Here is a 21,228-nt window from a genome sequence, read left to right on the forward strand (position 1 = left end):
GTAAAAACGGCCATTTTTTAATTTAAACCCTGTGACCAATATTTTTTGCAACAAAACAACACTTACGAAATAATAAAACTTCAGAATTATCGACATAATTAATAATGGCAAAACACTATCCGCATTCTTTACAACCTCGCACGTACCTACTTATATACATGTAATGTATCGCGTTTCAAAATTTGTATTACAAAAATCGTTAAGTGTTTCGAAACGAAAGCTTAATACTCGTATATGAAGACAAAGTCGAGATAATATCTCAATCGCAACAGGCTAGAATAAAAGCTTATATAAAATAGGTATTTCAACACTGAACCAGCAGTGACATAACATGATCGCCTTGAGGCGTATTCGTGTGTGAAATATGTACTTGCTGATATACTTTTGAGAATTGGCACAATGGTCAACAAGTTTTGCCTGAAGCTCCCGAGTTTTACATTTAACTGGGTAAAAACTTTATGAGGTGACGAGCAGTTGTGTGTGAGGATTTGAAATTACATGTATTATGCACCTATATAATATTTTTTAAGGGGATTGGAGTCACTAATGTTTAGTTTTATGTTGAAACACGAATTTTCTTGTCTACATATTAGTGTAATGAAAGCAATCGAGGTTGTGATATTTTGTGGTGGATTGTGTGGTTTTTCAACGAATTGTATTGTGATTTACTATTATATTGAAATTGATAGCGTATACTTGTATAAGATATACATTTCACTTATTTAACCTGAGATATTGGTAAAGGAATTAAATCTTAATTTTATAAGTATTAATCTTAGCTTAAAATAGATTCAAGTTAACCTCAAATAACTGTAGTAAAACCTCAAATCAAAAGTTACCCAAGATCCCGCGATAATAAAAGAAATGTGAACAAAAAGAGCGGGTGCTTTTATCAAAAGTGCAGACACTTCAATAGAATTTTAAAGTTAGAAAATCAAACAAAAACTACATTCCTAGAGGTTCAATATCTTCGGCCTGTGATAACGGAACGCGACAGCGAGCTCCAAAGTTTGATCAAACAACGGACGAACTTTGAGAATCGGTTGCCATTCTACTTTGAACTTTAGAGTCTTGCAGTAGGACTGTAATTGGCGTGAGACTTATGGTAAAAGATAGTCGCACTTCTAACGGGAAAACATACAATTTTGTGACTTATAACGTTGGTATAAACTTTATAATGGGATGTGGTGCCAATGTTTGCCGTGTGCACAAATATTGGTTTTTGCCGGAGGTGTGTACGGACATTTCTTTACTGTACTTCAAATCGCATTAGAGCTCGTTAGTAAGAATCACGTGTATAACTGTTGGCAAACGGAAAGCCATTGTGTGCTTATTCAACTATGACTTTGGATTTATTTGAACTTTTCGTGTGAATTCGTGCAGAGGTTTTGTTTGGTTTATTTTATTTTTATTAATATCAAATACTTAATATGTTTCAAGTAGTGTTATATTCTTCGTATACTACAAATTTGATGAAGAGAATAATAAGTTACTTCTATTATTATCTGATTATTATGATGCAATTAAGTGTGTTTGGGTATATTTGAATGATTCTTGTCAATTCAAACATACAGAATTAAAAGATGAAGCGTTTAATACATTAAGTTGCGGAGGTTACTACAGGTTTAATTTGGCTTTTAAAATTTATGATTGACTGGTGATCACACAATTCAATCTTTCCTCTAAAGGGTCGGATATCTGTATTACTAAGATTATTGTCGAAACAAAAAAAGTACTTTTTCATTTAAAGCTTAAATTGTTTTGTTCAAATAACAAACATATTTGAAATACCGTTTCACGCTCTGACAGCACCTCAAAGATAACAGCTTACGGATATTGCAGATCGACTAGAATTCCCCATCACTATTGTGTATAAGAATAGATTCTCTACGTAGGTAATTGCTTATTACTGTTTACATATGCGTACTTTATCTAACGGATATGTGTACACGTTTCAATACTTAATCTTTTTAATATTGAAGCCGCAATTAATATGAAACTCTATATAACTGACGTCATAAATGTTAATTACTTCATTGTTACTCGCTGTAGGTGGTAATTGTAATTTGCAGTCATTGACTTAGTGACAAATGTGCGTAGGGGTCATTAATACTAAATTCATGAAATTCATAAAAAAATAGTTGAGGGAAACATCGTTATCAATTCATTGTAATCCTATTGCATGTACCTCCTCTTAGAGTGAGAGCGGTCTAGGTGACATTACACTACGCTGACCAAGCGCGAAATGGAAGAATATACACAAATTTGAGACTTTTTTGAGAGGTTTCAGACCACCAAACCATAAGTGCTAAATAAAAACGGTGGTGCTGGTGCAGTGACAGCCTAGTGGTCGAAACTTGGAGTCTCCTTCCTAGGAGATGCCAAGTTTCAACCACCTACCGCCTGGTAGGGGCACAGGATTCGAATTCCAGGCACGCATTTCGAAGCAAATGCACTTGGCCAGCGCAGTGGAATACGGCCTAAATACCCATATTTTATTTTTATTTATAAAATTTTCGTCTTAAGTGGAAATCAAAATTTGCTAATCCTGGGCTTTAAATTCTCGTCTGTCTATTTCAAACGTCTTGCATGCAAAGTGTCACAAGGATCAAGACTTGATAAATTAATTATCGTGTGTCAAACTCATTGCGACTTTCATAAGCTGTTAAGCAACATACACACATATTAACATGTCAATTTACAGCTCAGCTACTTGATTTTAATCTCAGGGATTACGTTCATGCACTTTACTACGGCACGTCACTGGAGCTTTAATAATAGTGAATGAGATAAAACATTTATAGCTGAGTTATTCAATGTCAACTTAATCGTTTTCAGTTTAATTAAAAAACGGTTAAGTGGCTGAAACGGTTGTATGAAAAACTGTTTTCTTTTGTAGATAACACAAGCACTGTTTGTTATCGATATTGATATGGCTAGCTTTAGTTGTAAACAATCGGCAAATGCATTCGTGTCGTCTCTTCGGCGACTATTGATAGACGAACTTTTGATAGATACAAATTAGACATAAGATCGTTGAATAATTTAGCTTCGTCCGTCGATGTATTTGTTTTGCTAAACGTTGGCGACATCTAACGTATCGATACGTTATAATGACAACAGTTTATAATGGCATGGTACCTATATCAGTTATTACACAAACTAGTTTTCTATTTCGCTGCATCTATCTTTTATCTCTTCCTTAATTGAAACGTCAGATTACTATGCGTGTGTGCGTAATTGAAATTTGCTTCCGATAAACGCCTCGGGAGCTTTGTTATGCATTTTAATGCGAGGTGTACGCAAATAGTACTTCTGGTATCATGGAGGATGTAATGAAAGATTCATGAGAAGGCCCCAGAGATTAGTTGCTCTAATCGAAAACGATAGCAGTTTAAGCAATATTGAGTGCAGTCACTTCTTGAACAATTGTTATGCTTCTAGCGTCGTCGTTAGGGTTAAGTATATACGTTGAAAGTACCTAAGTCTTAATAAAGGACTATAATATATCCCTTATGCCTACATATTACGTAATGTAAAACAGAACGTTCCTATGTCAGTCTGTTTATTTGCGTGTTAGTAATTTTAAAGGGGCGTTGGTGCGTTTCACATAATACTTTCGTGGACACCCAGCATCTTTCGTGGACACCACAGATCACTGAAGTCAGCAAGAAGCTCTTTGCTGCAGTGGGCTCTCTTCGTAGATTGAAAAATGTGTTACCAATTCCCACTAAAATTACGCTTGCGCAGTCACTACTTTTACCTATACTTGACTATGCCGATGTGTGCTATCCTGACATTACTGAGGAGCAACTAAATAAGCTTGAGCGTCTTCAAAATTTATGCATACGGTTCATATTTGGGTTACGTAAATATGATCATGTTTCAGAATATCGTGCTAAGCTCAAGTGGCTCCCAATTCGCCTTCGCCGTAATGCTCACATTTTATCTCTTCTATATTGTGTCCTATTTAATCCGACTTCTCCTCCATACCTCAAGCAGCGATTTCAGTTTCTCCATCTGTCCCATGACCGATCCCTTCGCTCCACCGAAAACCATGCTCTCCTTACTCCATTCCACTCAACATCCTACTACAAGAAATCCTTCACAGTTTCAGCTATCCGTCTATGGAACTCTCTTCCTGTATCTATTCGCAATGCTCAATCCCTATGCTCCTTCAAAAATCTAGTAAAATGTCACTATCGTCAGCTCTAACTCTATCTCTGTTTCGTTTCTCTCCCATATGCTCTTGCTATGTGTAATTTTATTTCTTTGTTTGTTTTATCTGTCACGACTCTGTTAAATCTAGCTCCTTTCTTTTAAATACGTATGTCTTTCATTTATTTGTTCCGAAATTTGTATTTTATTCCTTACAACTGTTATTTGCACCCTACCTCTTATTCTATTTCTTGTTACTTTAACTCCGCACCCTGTAGGTTGCCTGGAAGAGATCGCTGTTTAGCGATAAGGTCGCCTATTGTATTTTTAAAATTATAATTTTTCCTTGTGTATATTTCTTTTATGGGTACAATAAAGCATATTATTATTATTATTATTATTACTTTTTTAATCGTACTAATATGGAAATATGTTTTTGATTGCGAAAAATAACCAGTAAATTACAAATTCGGTAGAACATGGTATTGGTGGCAAATCAAACCGGTTTATGGGAACCAAATAGGCAGAAGATAAAGGAGGGTGTCTACACAAGTGGAGCCACGAACACAACTAGTATGTGCAAATTACAGTCCATATATTGTATTCACACATAAATCTATTAACGACCGTACTATCAACCTTTCTACATAATGTAGTAACAGCATTGAACTACATTGCTGATTCAAGTGTAAATCGGATTAAATAGCAAAACATGCCATTTTCAATTTGTCGACCTCTCTTTGATGCACAACAAATTTAATTAAATGTAATGCTTCGGTATGGGTTCTGTATTTGAAAAGAAATATGGTATAACGTATTTCATTTTAAGTAGAATTTGATGAAATGAGTTTTGGCCTTTCTTAGTGTTGGCGGGGGGTTTAGGACAGCAAATCAAAGCCTCAGAATCACTCGTTCTTCCAAAATATATATTCATTACCATCATACATAAGTAACATCAGTTACATATAAATTACTTCACAAGCAGGTCACGACTCAACTAACTAGAAACTTCTATATAAAAATATGGTCCCCTTTCCCTCCATTTATTTCGCGCCCAAGCTTCCATTTTCATATTTAATTTTATGCCAGAGTGTCATAGATGCGGCCAGCAATGAAACCCGAATGCAAGGTTTTTAATCAATTTTTAAAATCAATGTTTTGTTTTATTTAAAAACTATTGAAATGTAATCTAGTAGTTTGGGTATATCCGAGATTTCTTTATTTTTCTTTGTAACGGATCAATTCTACTAATTCCAATTTTATAGATATAAGAAATCAACAATCAATAAAATCTAATACTTTTCACAAATTAGACAGGCTTTTTGTGATCAAGATTACCAAAAAACGATGAAGATGACTAAAACTAAGGATGCTGTCTTAGAAAGACCTTCTACTATTAAATATGATAACCACTATAAAGAGCCTATGTTAAGATTCATTACATAAAATTTACGAGTTACATTTTAACTGCTTATGACGGCGGTATTGTATTTCACAGTATGTTTACTGTGGACATTGAGCTCAAGCCTATCAAAACATATAAGATGTCTAAGAATTTTTATAACCCGTTGTTAAGTAGCCGTAAGCCATTATCAGTACGAAAATTAACTAAAATCTTTATTACTATATTGTATAACATATTGTCATTGTTTCGAAGTTTATTGTTAAATGCGATTAATCATGAAGAGCGATAAAATAGATTGATTATATAAAGGAATAGTAAACAAGCATTTAACTTGCCTAATCGAGTGGCTGTGGTGGCGCTTCAACTACATCTATGTGTCTAGACGCGCTTAAAGATACTAGTAACTTACCCTACTTACCTAGTTAGATATATTACATTAAATCAATTCATATTTTGAAACAATATTTAAGTAATCCAATGTAGGATCTAATTAAGGAAGAATGGATACTTGATGTTAACTGCTCACCTATGATGAACGCGTGATCGTCACATTTGTAGCTCAAAAGGTGTTCAATTACCAGCTTATCATCTTATCATAGGATCACTGCTTCCGAGCCTTTAACCGAAACTTCAATAGACCCAGCACCTAATTCCTTACTGAAACAAAGGATCACTGCGTTCAATTCCTTAAACCAAAATTTCAAATGGCCCAGAACCTAATTCCTTACTAAACCAACGAATCAAAATCAATATCAAGTGACTGTCATTATATTCACTAACAGGGCATTTCGTATCACCTGTTTCATTCAACACCATTCAAAAGTACGCAGTATTTCTACTAAGAAAACGTGTAGATCGAGGCGATGTTTACTTTAATGATCGCATCATTACCGCTCGTCATTAGTCATGAACAGGCTACCTACACTTAGGTCATCTGTACCTAGCGAGCCTCTGGCGGTTATTAAGATTCACTGGTACATAAGTAATTTGCCTGGAAGAAGTTATTATAAAACGAAGTATTTAATGACTTAGTTATTTATGCAAGACTGACTTCAAGAGTGATGTTAGAGATTTAACGCCAGAAGCATTATTTATCCATTTGTTGTTTACGAATGGCTTCAGCAAAAACATCCAGTGACATTGAAACTTTAATTATTTATAATGCTAAATAAGGAAAATCCAATATAACAAATGTAGGAACAGATAAAAATACGAAACATAAAATATATACTTATACGAAGAAGCACATAGACAACTAAGGGAGGCATGACACGACAGACCGTATGAGATGGAATTTGTCATAGCTATTTTGGGAATTAGTTCTAATTGCATTTAAGTCTGACATTTGTATGTACCTATATGTTGGTTTTAGTCTTCTAAAAATAATACAATATAATCAAATATTATATTCGTTTAAATAATAATCGATAATTAATAAAATGCATTTTAGAAGCTTTTATTTATTAGTCAATATTAACAGCATTAAGACGTGGACTTAGATGTTCTTAGAATCGCGTGACAAAGCTTCAAATGTAAATTTTTCGCCATTCATTTACATCGCAATCGTTAAAAATACATAAAATTTGACCTTTCACGTAATAAAATTGAGAGAATAATAAAAATGCTTCCACGAAGATTAGTCATTTATTTCTAAGGAGATTTTACAAAGCTGATTTTAATGCATAATAAATTATAACTATGTAAATTATATACCAATAAATAAGAAGCGTGTGTTAGTAATATAAAAATAATTCTGTTTTTGTTCTTGTAACTTTTAATGCCGCAACACTAAATACCTACGTACTATTTTTTTGATGTTTGTTTTTCTAGTAAGATAAAACTGCTGTTGATAAGACTTCAACGTACAGATAAAGGGTCGTTTATGGTAGTATCATAAGTTGTTTATTTTCAAAAATATACATTTTTTCCCCGAGGCATTCCCGAGAAGCTAGGGCATAGGGCTTTTTAAAGCCGGCATTGAACTTGCGACTACTCTGAAGTAGAAAATTTCCATAGGACAGTGACCTCTTTCCTACAGATAGTCGGTCTTCCTTCACTACATCTACTAAGTTTAGTTGTAAAAAATATCGAAATAATATAACAAAGCCACGGGCAGAATCTATCTACCAAGAATAAAAGACCCGATGACATGAATTATATTATCGAATGCAAAAGCCAGGTGGTACGTTGCAACAGCGATGAGGTCACTAGTGGAACTGGTCGTGAAGAGCATTGGTGTCAAAAGTGTAGGTGCGGGAGTGAGCGTGGTCAAGATCACCGCGAATTGCAAAGTGAAGGCGGATTTACTGTTTATGTAAGAAGGAGCCGATACAAGCCGTCTAGCTAATGTTAGGGGACGTATCCATCTTACGTGGCGTGTTTTTTAAATTTCTACCCCCACCCTTGGGGGTTTAAAAATACCACGCTTGGTCACAGAAACGGGGGTGGTTTTAGATTTTAACTTTAAATCCCCTCCCCATGAGGGCTAAAAAAATGTAAAAACCACGAATGGTCACTGCGGGGATCGGTGACCATCTTCCCCTTCACGTAGTAATTTAGAAGTATGGTTAAAATACTTTACTAGCAATAGAAAGTGAAAATATCTATTTAAGCTCGCTCAGGACCTTAATTTACTAAAGTATTAAGAAGTATTATTCTTTAGTTTCCCATTAACTACTTGACGAAAACCTAAGACCATTCCTGTGAGCAAGCGAGGTATATTTAAAGACCCCCTCCCCCCAAAAGGGTCACGTAGTATGGGTACGTTCCCTTAAGTGGTTAATGCGATTTGGATATTTGCAATCGACGTTAAATAGGACAGAAGTCCCAGCTGGCCGTGGATTACTATCTACTATCTAGCGATATCGTACCAATAACCGATATTATTCATACAAGCAATAGCGGGTTGCGTTATAAGTTAAGTGGTATTGATTTTATCCATCTTATCTATAGCACCAAGATCTAGAACTTAGGTCGATAATAACGATACAATGAATATCTAATTTCGTAAACTTTACAGATAGACTTTCTATTTGCCCAAGTCATTTAACATCAGCCCAATGGACGTCGGTATCAGTGATCACATAATCAGCATTCGTATCCCTAAGAATTGAATTAGAACGCCTTATAAAAGGTAAAGGTCTAACCACACCCTTTAAACCAGAACAGCAATTGGGAGCAACACCTACACCCAAGAAAGGGCTTAGTTGTTGTTTAAATCAACTTGGGTAAAACTTAACTTATTCAATATGGCTTAGGTTTACATTACGACAATGATATAACGAATAAAGTATATTAAATAATTTAAATTAGGTTAAGTATAATGTATGGTGTCCACTGACTGATCCGTTGTCGTTAAGAACTGCTACATATTTATTAGTGATGTTCCTTCAGTTTTTTGGAAAAGAGCTTCCACTGAAATAACTTCAAACGTTAATAGAATTCAAAGCACAAGCATCCTACGTAATAAGATTAGTTAGTAGTAAGAACAACTAATTGCCCCATCGAAACAAATGGGACTATTTAAGGATAGGATTCACAAAAATTTCCTGTACAAAATTAATTTCGGCAGGAGGCAGTATGAACGGAAATTCTTATTTCAATCTTTACTTTCCGAATTTTATGAAAATCTTTGATTCTGACAAGAGTGCTTTATGAACTTCAGTTTCCTTAATGTATTTGGTTCAAGGGTGTCATCTATTCAAGTTGTTTTTGACAGTGGCCAAAAATAGGATAGGATGGGGTTCGTTAGTATGCCTATCGATTACATAAAATACCATACAAATAGTACCTACAATCTTTGTGGAAGTTTTTAGAAGCTTATTAAAAAAATCTACTATTCAACAATATACTTTGTACTTTTTAGGGTTCCGTACCCAAAGGGTAAAAACGGAACCCTATTACTAAGACTTCGCTGTCTGTTCGTCTGTCCGGCGGTCACAGGGTTATATCTCCGGAACCGTAATAGATAGACACGTGAAATTTTTACAGAGGATGCATAACGGTGGCAGCTATAACAACAAATACTAAAAATAAAATAAAACTGAATATTAAAGGGGGTCTCCATGCAACAAACCGGTATTTTTCGATCTAACTCTTAAACCGTACTAAGAAGACGGTTGAATTTTTTACAATTCGTTTAATATTATAACTGGTATTATAATAAACACAAATAAGAACCATAAAACATATTTTATTATAGTTATTTTAATTTTATTGTACGTTATTTACGTATTATTCATCATCACCCCAACGCCATCTATTGTTGCATCATATAAATAAGTATTGTTGAAAATAATAAAATGAATAAAAATAAGTCAAAAATAATGATTGGTGGTACGGAAGCCTACATGTGTGAGTTTGACTCGTACTTGGCGAATTATTTGATATTTTGTATTTATTTCTTCCTACAGTTTTGTTCGCAAATAACAGCAATGCTAAATTAAAACATAAATTAGCTTACGACTATTAATTAGTTTACGTCATTTTTGCGACAATGACTAATCTTGATCAACGTATTCACATTTTAATAGGTCCACCCGCATACGACAAGTCACCACGAAACCTTCAAATGATAATCGGACATATTCTAAGAGTAACTTATTATTCCAAATATGTGATCTAATACGTATGATTAAGCAAGCTTATTAGGTTCTAGGTCCTTATATGACAATACCACTTAAGTTACTCTTCCTACGCCTGTCTGCGTAACTTTATCTATCTGCTAATTAAAGGGAAGCATTAAGACAATATACATAAATAGATAAAATTGAAGGTTATATGAACTAAACTGACATTTTAAATCGCATTTTAATGAAGCTTTCATTAAAAACTGTTCTATAAAAAAGTAACCACTTTTGTCATTCATTTCTAAGAGAAGAAAGTGGTAAAAATGTTATACAAACTCTATTTAGTCCCGACCGCTTGATTACTTTACAAGAGAAAAAAATACAAAACACCTCTGACCCAGTTTTACTCTAGAAAGATCCTTCTGAAATGTCATAAAAACACAGTAGTAAGATATTCTTGATCATCAAACGTCTTCAATTAAGGACAATAAAAACCTCACAAATTTTATCTAAGTTAATGTAATTTGATGTGCGAAATTTTCCCATGATTCGTCAAAGATACGACTCAAGTCGTGGTAATGAAATCGAAAACTTTTGTCAGCATGTTTTCGTAGTTTTTTCTATTGCTATCACAGTCGAATCAAAAAGGTTCGCTTACTACTTATTGTAACAAAAAAAACCTAACTGTTTGAAAATAAAACATGAAAGAGAATAAATATAGCCTATGCCACTGCCAAAATTCACATGAATCTAGCTACATCTCAAGAATGAAACATACATACATAGCTCACAAAAGTTAAGCCCCCCACAGTCTGGTAAATAAACATTACTCTTCGCAATCGGGTAGTAAAAATAAATTGTTTTAAATATATCATGTTCAAAAACTTACGAGACAAACAAATCTTTGCCTTGCAAGCGCTCTCCTTGCGCCTTTTGTGCCGAAGAGAAAATTTATTCCATATCCCTCTCTTGCTGTTTGCTTTGCGTATTCGGCGCGAATTCAACCCAAATCTGATTGGAATAGTCGGCTTCCTAACTAAGTTTCTCGTTCCTGTCCAAGAAGCTCAATTTAATAATCCACCATGAAAATTTCTAGAATCGAGTCACGATCGCGAAGTTTGCCGAACGAATCAATCGGCGCAAATAAAACGAGGGTCATGATTACGGTCCCTTGAGACGTTAAGCGAAATATTTATTTAGCTTACATCATTCGACATTTCCATATAAAGGCGACCTGGACTCGTTTGACGCAAATTTATTTTTATGAAAAGCAGTGGGAAGATAAGTGATAAAATACATTTATGGGCTACAAATACTGTTACATTCACATGTTTCACACATTTCGCACGTGACGTTTTACAATTCGGATTTTACTTAATTCTACAATTTACCCAAGTTCTTCGGATCGACAACTGATATACGAGTATAATCTAAAACACTTCCACTAAATTAATCTGTTTATGCAAAATCCGCAGTGTCACCGTAAATTATCTGTAATCTAAATTTGAATAAGCGGTACCCAAAATTACTGCCAGCAATGGGTTTTGTGCTCAAATTCAATTAATCAAAGTTCAGGCACATCATCAATCTGGCCGGTAGTTGCTCCAATATCCATAACTCGATCGGACTCGGCTGCCTTTTGTAATGACAATCCCGATTTCAATTGCTTTAAGTACACCACATCACAATGGCGCATTCAATTGGAAGGTAAAATTACTTTTGGGTCGACAACAAAATACTTTTAAAGTACCTACTACGAAAAAAATATTATTAGCTTTATTGAATACTAAAATATTTGCATGTGCCCTTCGCTCCGTCTACTTAATTATGTATACTACTCATTTCTTTAACACTAGAATTTATCGATATTCATTGTCATAACAAGTTCTAACAGTATTACGAAAAATATTAATTTCTTCAGTCAACGTTGATTACAGATAGCTTACCACCTGGCTTAATAATGGTATAGCTTACACCTCTGTATCGAACACAATATCTACGAGTGTATTAATGACGTCCAATTATATTATCTGTCTGAAAGCAAGTCCAATCATGTTGTCGGCCTTGTAGATTGGCATTTTGTGAGAGAGAGCAGACAAATTCTTTATGTTTATAGACTTTTACCTATACAGATATGTAAATATCTTGCCGTAAATATGATATTTAAATGTACAGTAGGTATCAGGAAACTGTTTTAACCACAGAACTGTAGTTGTTTAAGTTTTAACCATCTAAGTTGTAGAATAAATAGAACAAATCTATTCATTTTACTTCTTGTTTTAAAACATTATTATTAAGTTAGTGTTTGAATTTCGAATAAATAAACGTTTGAAATATTTTAATTGTAATACATGAAATTAGCGAAGATATGATTTCGATCAAACGAATAAAAAAACAATGAAATAACAAAAAGAGAACAACAACAAAAAATCAGGGAGGTCAAGAATTGAGTTTATTGAGGATACAAAAACCTGAAAGTCCTTGAGGATGTTTTCATTATTTTTTAGCTCCTACATAAATTGTGAAAACATAAAATGTACGAAAATAAATATAAAAGTAAACATTATTATTTTGATACGACAAAGAAATTGTGTTTGTTATTTATCTTTTTTGGGTAAATGTCAAAGCCAAAGGACAACAAAGGGTAAAAAACCTAATGAAATGGTTCAAGTAAAAGCCAATTAAAATGTTACCAAAATACTTTGAATGCAAACGTCGAAAAGAGTGCATTCTACGTGTACTCGTATGTTGAGTGCATACTGCATAGCCTATATCGGTAAGTAGGACAGCTGCAGGCGTTGAGGCATTGTCACGTGAGTAATAGGCACAATTTTGCATCTTATGCAGATGTTGGTAGAGAACGGTTCTTGTAACATTTCAGTATTTGGCTTGAAATCTTACAAATCTCGCATGGTCATCTGTCTCTATATATATTTTTTGTACCTAGTACTTTTTAAAAAATAATTCGATAGAACAAAACTAAATAAACACTATTAGAGTTTCTAGTCTGTTTAATTTAAATGCAGATAATTGACTCGATTTGATATTTGACGGAAATGCATGAACTTAATATGAAAACTTAATATGAAATTTTACGTTATTTGTTGAAATATTATTTCACCAAATTCCAATGATGACGGATTAAATTCGAACAAAACAAGGTTCAAAGAGAATTAATTAAAATTAAGCTCTGGATTATGCTCGTTATAATAATCCCTTGAAATACAGGCACGTTTTTGTACATAATTTTAATTATGTATTTATGTTGCTGTACAAAAATATATATTAATAACATCTGTATCAGTAACAATAAGTGTATAGTTATTAGATTTCAAATAATTATTTGTAATGAAAGAGATTTTCATCTCAGGTTTACTATTAGAATAAAAAGCTTTAAGGATCTACAATGCTGTTTCTTGAAATATATCAATTGAACTGAATACTTGAATCTTGAAGAGAGTGTTAGGGATATTTTTCGTTATGAAAATTTTAAGAAGTTTTCCTTCATTACCACTGTAACTATTTTAACCTTTCAAACAAGTGATACAATATGGATAGATTATAATATCCAGAATCAATACATGTAAGTAGCTTTACAGCAGTTTGATAAAAGTGGATAGCATTAAAGATTCACCACAATGTCGATATCGGTAGTCTCTGCCAATCTCAGTAATGTTGTTGAGTGTGCCACATAATTATATTTCGATGCAATTGCAAGATTGCAAAGTGTTTCTGTAGTACGAGTAACATCTGATGAGTCCTCAATGTTCTTTACGAATATATAATCAACTTTAAATGATACTAAATCCTGCCTATGCTAGCTTTGAGGTATAAGATTGCTTTATGTGTTACCTGACGCCAACTTACCACATCGTCCTGATTAGAATACAGCGTCGGAAAAGGTACGGAAAGATTTCATCGGATACAATATATGATTATTATCGCATCGGATTACTATCGCAAGAATTATCTAAGCCTACAAATTTGCATGATACCAATATAAATATACCTACTTATATAACTTCGGACAGCTAAATAATACAGTCTATTCCACTGATACATATAATTATAGCTAATACTTACTTCGTTTCTCGAGAAAACTTCAGATACTTCAATCCATAAAAAGCGTTCAATATCAAAAGCTTCAGCGCAGTTTCTTAGATAAAGAAACTTCAAGACAAGAGGCTTGCATGAAGTACACATATATTACACAACATTGCATATATCAAGATCAATGCAGATGGAACGTACACAGATATCGGACATTGAAGGTATAGAATAACATAGCATTGGAAAGGGACATCTATACATATAGATAATGGAAGACATATATTCAGCCAACTTGTCGTCGCGTTGGCTGTAAAATTACATCATGCAGTGATTAGTATTATCATGCTACGTATAATACACATTTTGGGTGTTTTCCATCCGTTCTGAATCACAAGTTGATTCATGCATTACATCAAGTATACAGGCATTCGTTGTCACGTACCCTGTACCAAGTGGCCACCTGGAGTCGATGACACCATCGGAACCGAAAACAATATACATACATAATATATTAGTTATCAAATCAAAAATAAACATATAAAACACACATTGTTAAGTAAATATCAATAATATAATCAATAATGGCACAAAAAATATTCCAGGGATTGGACATTAGATTTTGCATAGCACAATGTTGTTATTTTAAATAAAAGCCACATTAAATAAATATAACTTGTTAATAAAAAATTATACACGATACCATAATTTTATAACTATAATGATACAAATAAATACTTATTGTTACATTTTTAGTTAATCTTAGCATACTTAATATCATAATATCATAATTACGCAACAAAATAGTTTAAAACTGTAAAACTTATTTTTTAAAGTGAACGTCTCAGTCGCGTATTGAATTGTAATTTCGTTAAATGGCCCCAGTCCTTCCTAAAGGCACGAAGACATAACTCATCCAGAATTGACCCCGGAGAGCATCATGGATTCCGAACGAGGGTATGCAATTTAAAACGAATAGAGGCTTTATTAATTTTCCGCTATTACGTTCTACCAATCACGCTTCTGCCGACGTTCTTGTGGCTTCAGAAATATCGATAGCATTTTTTGCTTTATCAAGCCGATTTTATTGATGCATTCTTTAAAGATCAATGATTACATCGATATACAGTTCACTGATTGAAGTATAGATAAATATTGCGTTGATTCCTTTTGATAAGCGCCTCAAAATATTACTCAAAGATCCTTCAGCAATATAATCGATATCACCTGGCTATTCATTGTGAGATAACGTAGATCTTATTAAAATTAATATCGTCGGAGAAATCGAAGATTACAATATAATTTTGTGACCTTGCAGAAAGTACCTTTTTAATTCTGGAATTATGAAATCCAGAAACCCATATATTGTCTATAGTGCAAAAGTAGTAATGGAATATACAATACCCCTAAGTTAGTAACTGCAACTTATGAATTTTTATCACCCTATTCAAATGGGATGGAGGTTTTGTCTGTGGTTGATGATAGATTGCTACATGTGCCTTACAGAAATAGGCACATGTAGCAATTGTTAAGCTATACTGGAACCACAGTCGTACTACGAGAGTCCTACTACGATTTTAATCTATGAAACTAGACTAATTGACGGTGGCCAACGCTTCAGGAAGGTGTTTTAAGCTTTTGTTGTCAAGTATATCGCTGTATCGCTCTCATCGCGAGCTAGCGTGCGCCGTCAGTATGTTAATGGGCGTTCGATTGAGTATCGTTCGATACGTCGAGCGTGACCAGGGTCTGTGCGTTTAAGAAATTACTTCCACGTAACGGTATGTGGAACTGGTTTGTATTGTCGAGTGTGTCGGAACGCCAGCGGACGATTTTTCCGAGATCTAGCGAGATACGCTCGCAAATAATAGCTTCGGACTTACGTAAGACTGACTGGTTTGTGGGAGTTCTACAGGGGTCATATTTAGGTCCTGTTTATTACATTCGCGTATTGCGTTATTGCGTACATTTTTTCTTCTTATATATGGAATATCTTGATTTTACATCGATTTAATTCGATCATTCGATCGTTTGTGGCACAAAATGCTCACGAATAGTAGCCTTGAACTTACGCAAAACTGGTTAGTTTATTGGAGTTTTACAGGGTTTATGTTTAGGACTTGTTTATTACGTTTGTATTATCTCTTTTAAGAAACTTTTTGCTTTTATTATTTGTAACTGCGCCTATAGATGTTTTCTTTTATTTTTAACGCTTGTAAATGGCAACACATGATTCATAAAAATACTTGTTTTAATGTTATTTCCCCGTCGCATGTTACTAGTAAGCAGTACTTTATAGGTAAATGCGGAATAAGTTCAAATCGAACGCCTTTAAAGGAACATTGTATCGCAAACTAGAAATAGATTAGCGGATAAAAAGCTTACTTTACAAACAGAGCGCGTCTCAATACACGTTTGTCGATGTAAAGAGGCACGTCTTATTCATACAGGGCTCCCTATTGGCATAATACATGATTACGGGTAGTATATTTGCAAGGCAAAAATCATAATATGCATGAGCATTGCAAAATAGACATATTTATCGCTGTGGACCGGATAGGTGATGTTTTAATGTAGCGTTTATTACGATTTACGACTGTCGTCGGACTTGTCTCGCCCACTGCAGCGCGTGGGTACACTACTACCGCGAAAGTATGGGGTTATTGTGCGGACAAGTATCGGCTGTGTAAGGACGTATTGTGCTCTTGTTACTTCGTTTTCGAATGTTTAAACTGGACCTTAGTCTAAAGGCAACTCACGAGCACCTAATTTGCTTTTTCTTTTCTCTTTAATATCATTTTTTTTACTTGTTATGAAATTTACTTTTTATTTACGAAACTATAAAATCGGAAAACTGTGTAGCGTATCAGTTGGCATACAGCCTGCAATGGCAAACGACATCCATCTGAAATATGTACCTAAACGATAAATTTAAATTTATATTCTGGCTTTCTGTGTTTGTTTGTCTATCCATGTCCTTGTGTCCATGGCATATTACAGGGACTATCATTAAAATCTAACGTAGGTATTACCATAGTAACCACTAAGGAGAAGAAGCAACGCAAGAAACTCCACAGTGTAGAAAGCGATAACTTTCAATACGTTGAACACACCTTCATACTTCACTTTAAATTATTCTACATTAACAAGTCATATGTATAATATTCAGAGCGTGTGAACGAGTCTCAAGACGCATTAGCGTATCGATATAGTTAAAGCGAAACTGGAAAATCGAATCAATATTCCGAACTAATACTCGCCTGTCACTTAGTATTTCCCGTTCAGCCCCCTCATTAGATCATCCATTCACCTGACAGGACATCTCCGGACATGAGAGTATAAATGTATAATTTACCTTCGATGGCGTAAACATTAGATTTATGTTTTTCGCTACGGACGGACGGATGTTGCGTTTCCAATATCTATACATCTAGAATGATGGACGTGTTGGTATTTTGAAATAATTCCTTCCTATTCATATATATTATGCGTAAATCAAATCATAATTATAAATGAAGCACTTCCTTTAGGCGTAATTAGTCCAATTCTCGGTTAAACGGTTAAAATAACTATGGCGCAAACATTTCCTACAGATGCTTTTCAATCTTACTTCAGTTAATATTAAATTGGCGGTGTTTTAAAAAAATGTGTCTAATTTTCCAAATACAATTCCAATTTCATAACCAATGTTGACAAGAATCACTGATAACTTAACATTACCACAATACATGTGAGCTACTTTCAATCTTTAAATAGAAGGCAGTTCGAAGGCAACACGTAAAATATCAAAGTAGCAAAAAACGGTTTTTATGATATTTTCAACGATCATACTACACAATCATTTTGATACGATATACAAATATATATCAGTATCAATTTCTAAAGTCTATTCTATTTACTCAACATGTACTGTTACTTCTCGTAAATAACCTGTAATCGGGAAGTGGTCTGGGCCGACAGTTATAGATCCTCAGACAGTTCAGGCGACCCTCTCATCCCGATCACCTTAAATATTGACGATACTATAAAATCAATTATTCTGGTGCGTTCATTGATTATTGAGGAACCTTTTATGGTTCGGCGTCGGCAATTGCCACACCTATTTCTGCCTTATAGCAGTTTCACTGTTGTGTTCTGATGGATGGTGTAAGTTAGGTCTATTTATATAGTACGATTAAGATCTTTTATAACCATATGTCTATGTCAGCAAATCTCAAAAAATAGTCAATGCATTAATTTGAAGTTTTTAAACAATATTGCACGAATATCTTTTAGGAGTGTTTTATATAGTTGTCCGGTGCGAAAAAACATAGCTTCGTATAGCTAGACTTTGTACACGCTAATCTCCGACACCGCTCCACCACAATTTTGTGAGTACCTAGTTACCTACTAATACTAAAACTCATACCAACAGTTATTTTTCAGCATTAAAGATATAATATAATTTTGCACCCGATAGATGGCGTTGCTACCCAAATCTAAGTAAATGTGGTATGACAAGTTTCCCGGGTCAAATAGTAAGTTATAAAATCAGCCAATTCCCACCTGTGCCATACGAAGCTATCAAAAATTGTTAATTGCTATCAAACATGTTTACAACTGTCTGGAATGTATTACGTAACGATAAGCACTATCTTGAGTATAAATAACTAATAACGGTCATAAATTATCCAAGTGACTTATATGGATTTTGGTGGTATTAATTTTTTATTGCAATTTACAATTTGTTATGTAGAAATATATAAGAAATACATGACATGAGATTATAATTTTTGCTGATCATTAGTGCCTACAATATGTTTTTTTTATGTAATATTAAAGTATCTACCAAACGAGTATATCTGGGATACTGCTCTAGATAAAAGTAGAGTTTCTTCTGAGTTTGGCCACAAATGCGTTGCATCTCAGAGGACTAAGTTGGAATGTCTCGGATAAGAATGTTTCTCTTACAACTCCCTTCAAATCAGAACACAATGCTATTATAAGGCAAATGGGTGAGGCGGTAGTTCTTCCGCGTTCGAGCCACAAAGGGCTCTTCTATTTTTTAACGCTTTAAACAGATACATTATGACATATTTTTGGATTTTAATTAGAAAGATTGTATTTGTAATAGACTCTTCAGGATGAGATCGTTTGCTTGATACACACAATCTTAAAACAAATATATTCGTAAAACCGAGAATCAAACCCAGAACCCTCTATATAACTCATATAGTAGCAATATCTCGCACGTCGTAAATAATAAATTATTTATATATTTAAATTTCTCCAAACTTTGGCATTGACTTGTAACTATAAAAATAAAAAGCAGGTAATTTACACAATCAAAGGCTAAACATTTCTACCAGACTAGCCAGTCTATCAAAACATTCTAAACAAGATTTAGAAGGCTACATGACCTACTATGTCTAGACGATACAACCTACATGTTGCCCTAATTATTAATTCTATTACGGATTGTTCTATTCTGCCACAACGTAAATGAGGAAATTGTGCTGCTAAAAGTTAAAACTAAGTATCTTATAAGGAGATTAAGCCTGTTAAAACCAAATATGCACGCCGAAATGGTAAAATAAGAGGATTCATGTATCTTAAGACACATTTTAACAGAGTTCTGTACCTTATTTTGGCAAATAAGGATGTTTGATTCGGTCGATTTTCTCTTTTTAGACTTTTTCTTCTATTTCGTAAAATTAAACAAATGAACAGAAAAAAATGATATTCTTTTTGAAGATTTATGTGACGCAGATCACTCATACCGATCTATCCACGGGTAGACAAAAAACTGAATAACATGTAAACTTCTGTTTTGTTGGCTATTTATTGGGTACTTGTACCTACTATCTCGGGAACTCGAATATCAAGGCTGTGAGTTTTTAAAGCGTTATTTAAACATTTAAGTTTCAAATCAAAAACATCACAAAAATGTGCAATTCCAGAATATAGTAATGGGTATGATCTTGTAAAAACTAAATTAAATTGTATCAACGTGACGTCACGTTTATTCAGTGCTTGTATGCCCTGCTGTCACGTCAATATATCCTATAAAATTGCCACCCTTCCCCTCATTTTATTGATATTTTATAGATCACCTCTGGCATATTTCGACGGGATAAAAATAATTATAGAGGTAATCAAGGTTTCTATTTTTGATTAACTCCTACGTTTATCTCTAAAAGTAGAACTAAGTAAAAAATATTTTTCAATATTACAAAAGTACAATAACCTATAAACAATACTATTGTTTTTATGTTTAGGTAGACCACTTTGTGGTTTGACTCTGGTGAAGCCTAGTGGCACCATCGTCTTTACTATTTCTGTCTCATAATAGTAGCGTCCAGCATTTAATTCTAATGTATAATTATTGTGTCGTGTGTGTGTGTTGTAGAGAGAGCACTAATCACACGCTTTAAACCAAAATTACAAATACAACATTCCAAATACTCAAAAGTGGCAAAGTATCTGTGTCCGATTTAAGATCGTATTTCAATGCTATTTAATCTTGATTGCCAATGTCCATGAGCGGCAGTGACCACTTTCCATCAAATGAACTTCATGCTCGTTTGCTATTTCTAACTTCATAAAAAGACCAAATCATACATAAGGGCGTCCGGACGAATTTGTCACTTGTTATTTGCAATACGTTATCGAATCGGCTGGAATATAAATTTGATTCTCCCCCGAATTCGGCGCAGAGAAAAATGTTATTTCAAACGTAATCTATTTTATGTTAAAATAAATGTAATGTCAAATCGTAGTCATAATTTATTTCCACAGTACGGTATGGTAAGCGTTTAAATTATTTGCTTGTAAAAATGGAATTTTATTAAATGTATTTTCGTATTAACCCGTGATGATAAAATAATGGTTTTCAGTAATGCTCACAAACCGGTGACCTGTATTTTTAAACTTTAATTAGAAAAATAGATTTTTACGATATTTATAAAGGGGCTTGATATTAATCCTGACATCAATATGTGCGTATCATTTAATGAAATACGAAAATGTGTGGTTTCAAGTAGCTCTATCCCAACTTGCCCCATTTACACA

The 21,228-nt window shown here is 33.9% G+C and overlaps 1 protein-coding gene across 8 annotated transcripts in view; it reads right to left on the reverse strand.

The window, feature by feature from the left end:
• LOC140751664 (SH3 and multiple ankyrin repeat domains protein 3) overlaps positions 1–21,228 on the reverse strand; it is a 274,179-nt gene that overhangs the window by 96,259 nt on the left and 156,692 nt on the right. For 7 of the 8 annotated variants that reach the window (XM_073085649.1, XM_073085643.1, XM_073085644.1 and 4 more), the window contains one exon: positions 14,624–14,641. The exons of the other annotated variant lie outside the window; for it this stretch is intronic. In XM_073085649.1, coding sequence (XP_072941750.1) covers positions 14,624–14,641 — 18 coding nt within the window. The remainder of the gene's footprint in view (positions 1–14,623; positions 14,642–21,228) is intronic. 8 annotated transcript variants of the gene reach the window in all.

The sequence above is a fragment of the Epargyreus clarus genome, unplaced genomic scaffold, assembly GCF_041222505.1.
Source record: "Epargyreus clarus isolate Ecla_fem2 unplaced genomic scaffold, WU_Ecla_fem_2.2 ptg000023l, whole genome shotgun sequence".
Taxonomy (NCBI): Eukaryota; Metazoa; Arthropoda; class Insecta; order Lepidoptera; family Hesperiidae; genus Epargyreus; species Epargyreus clarus.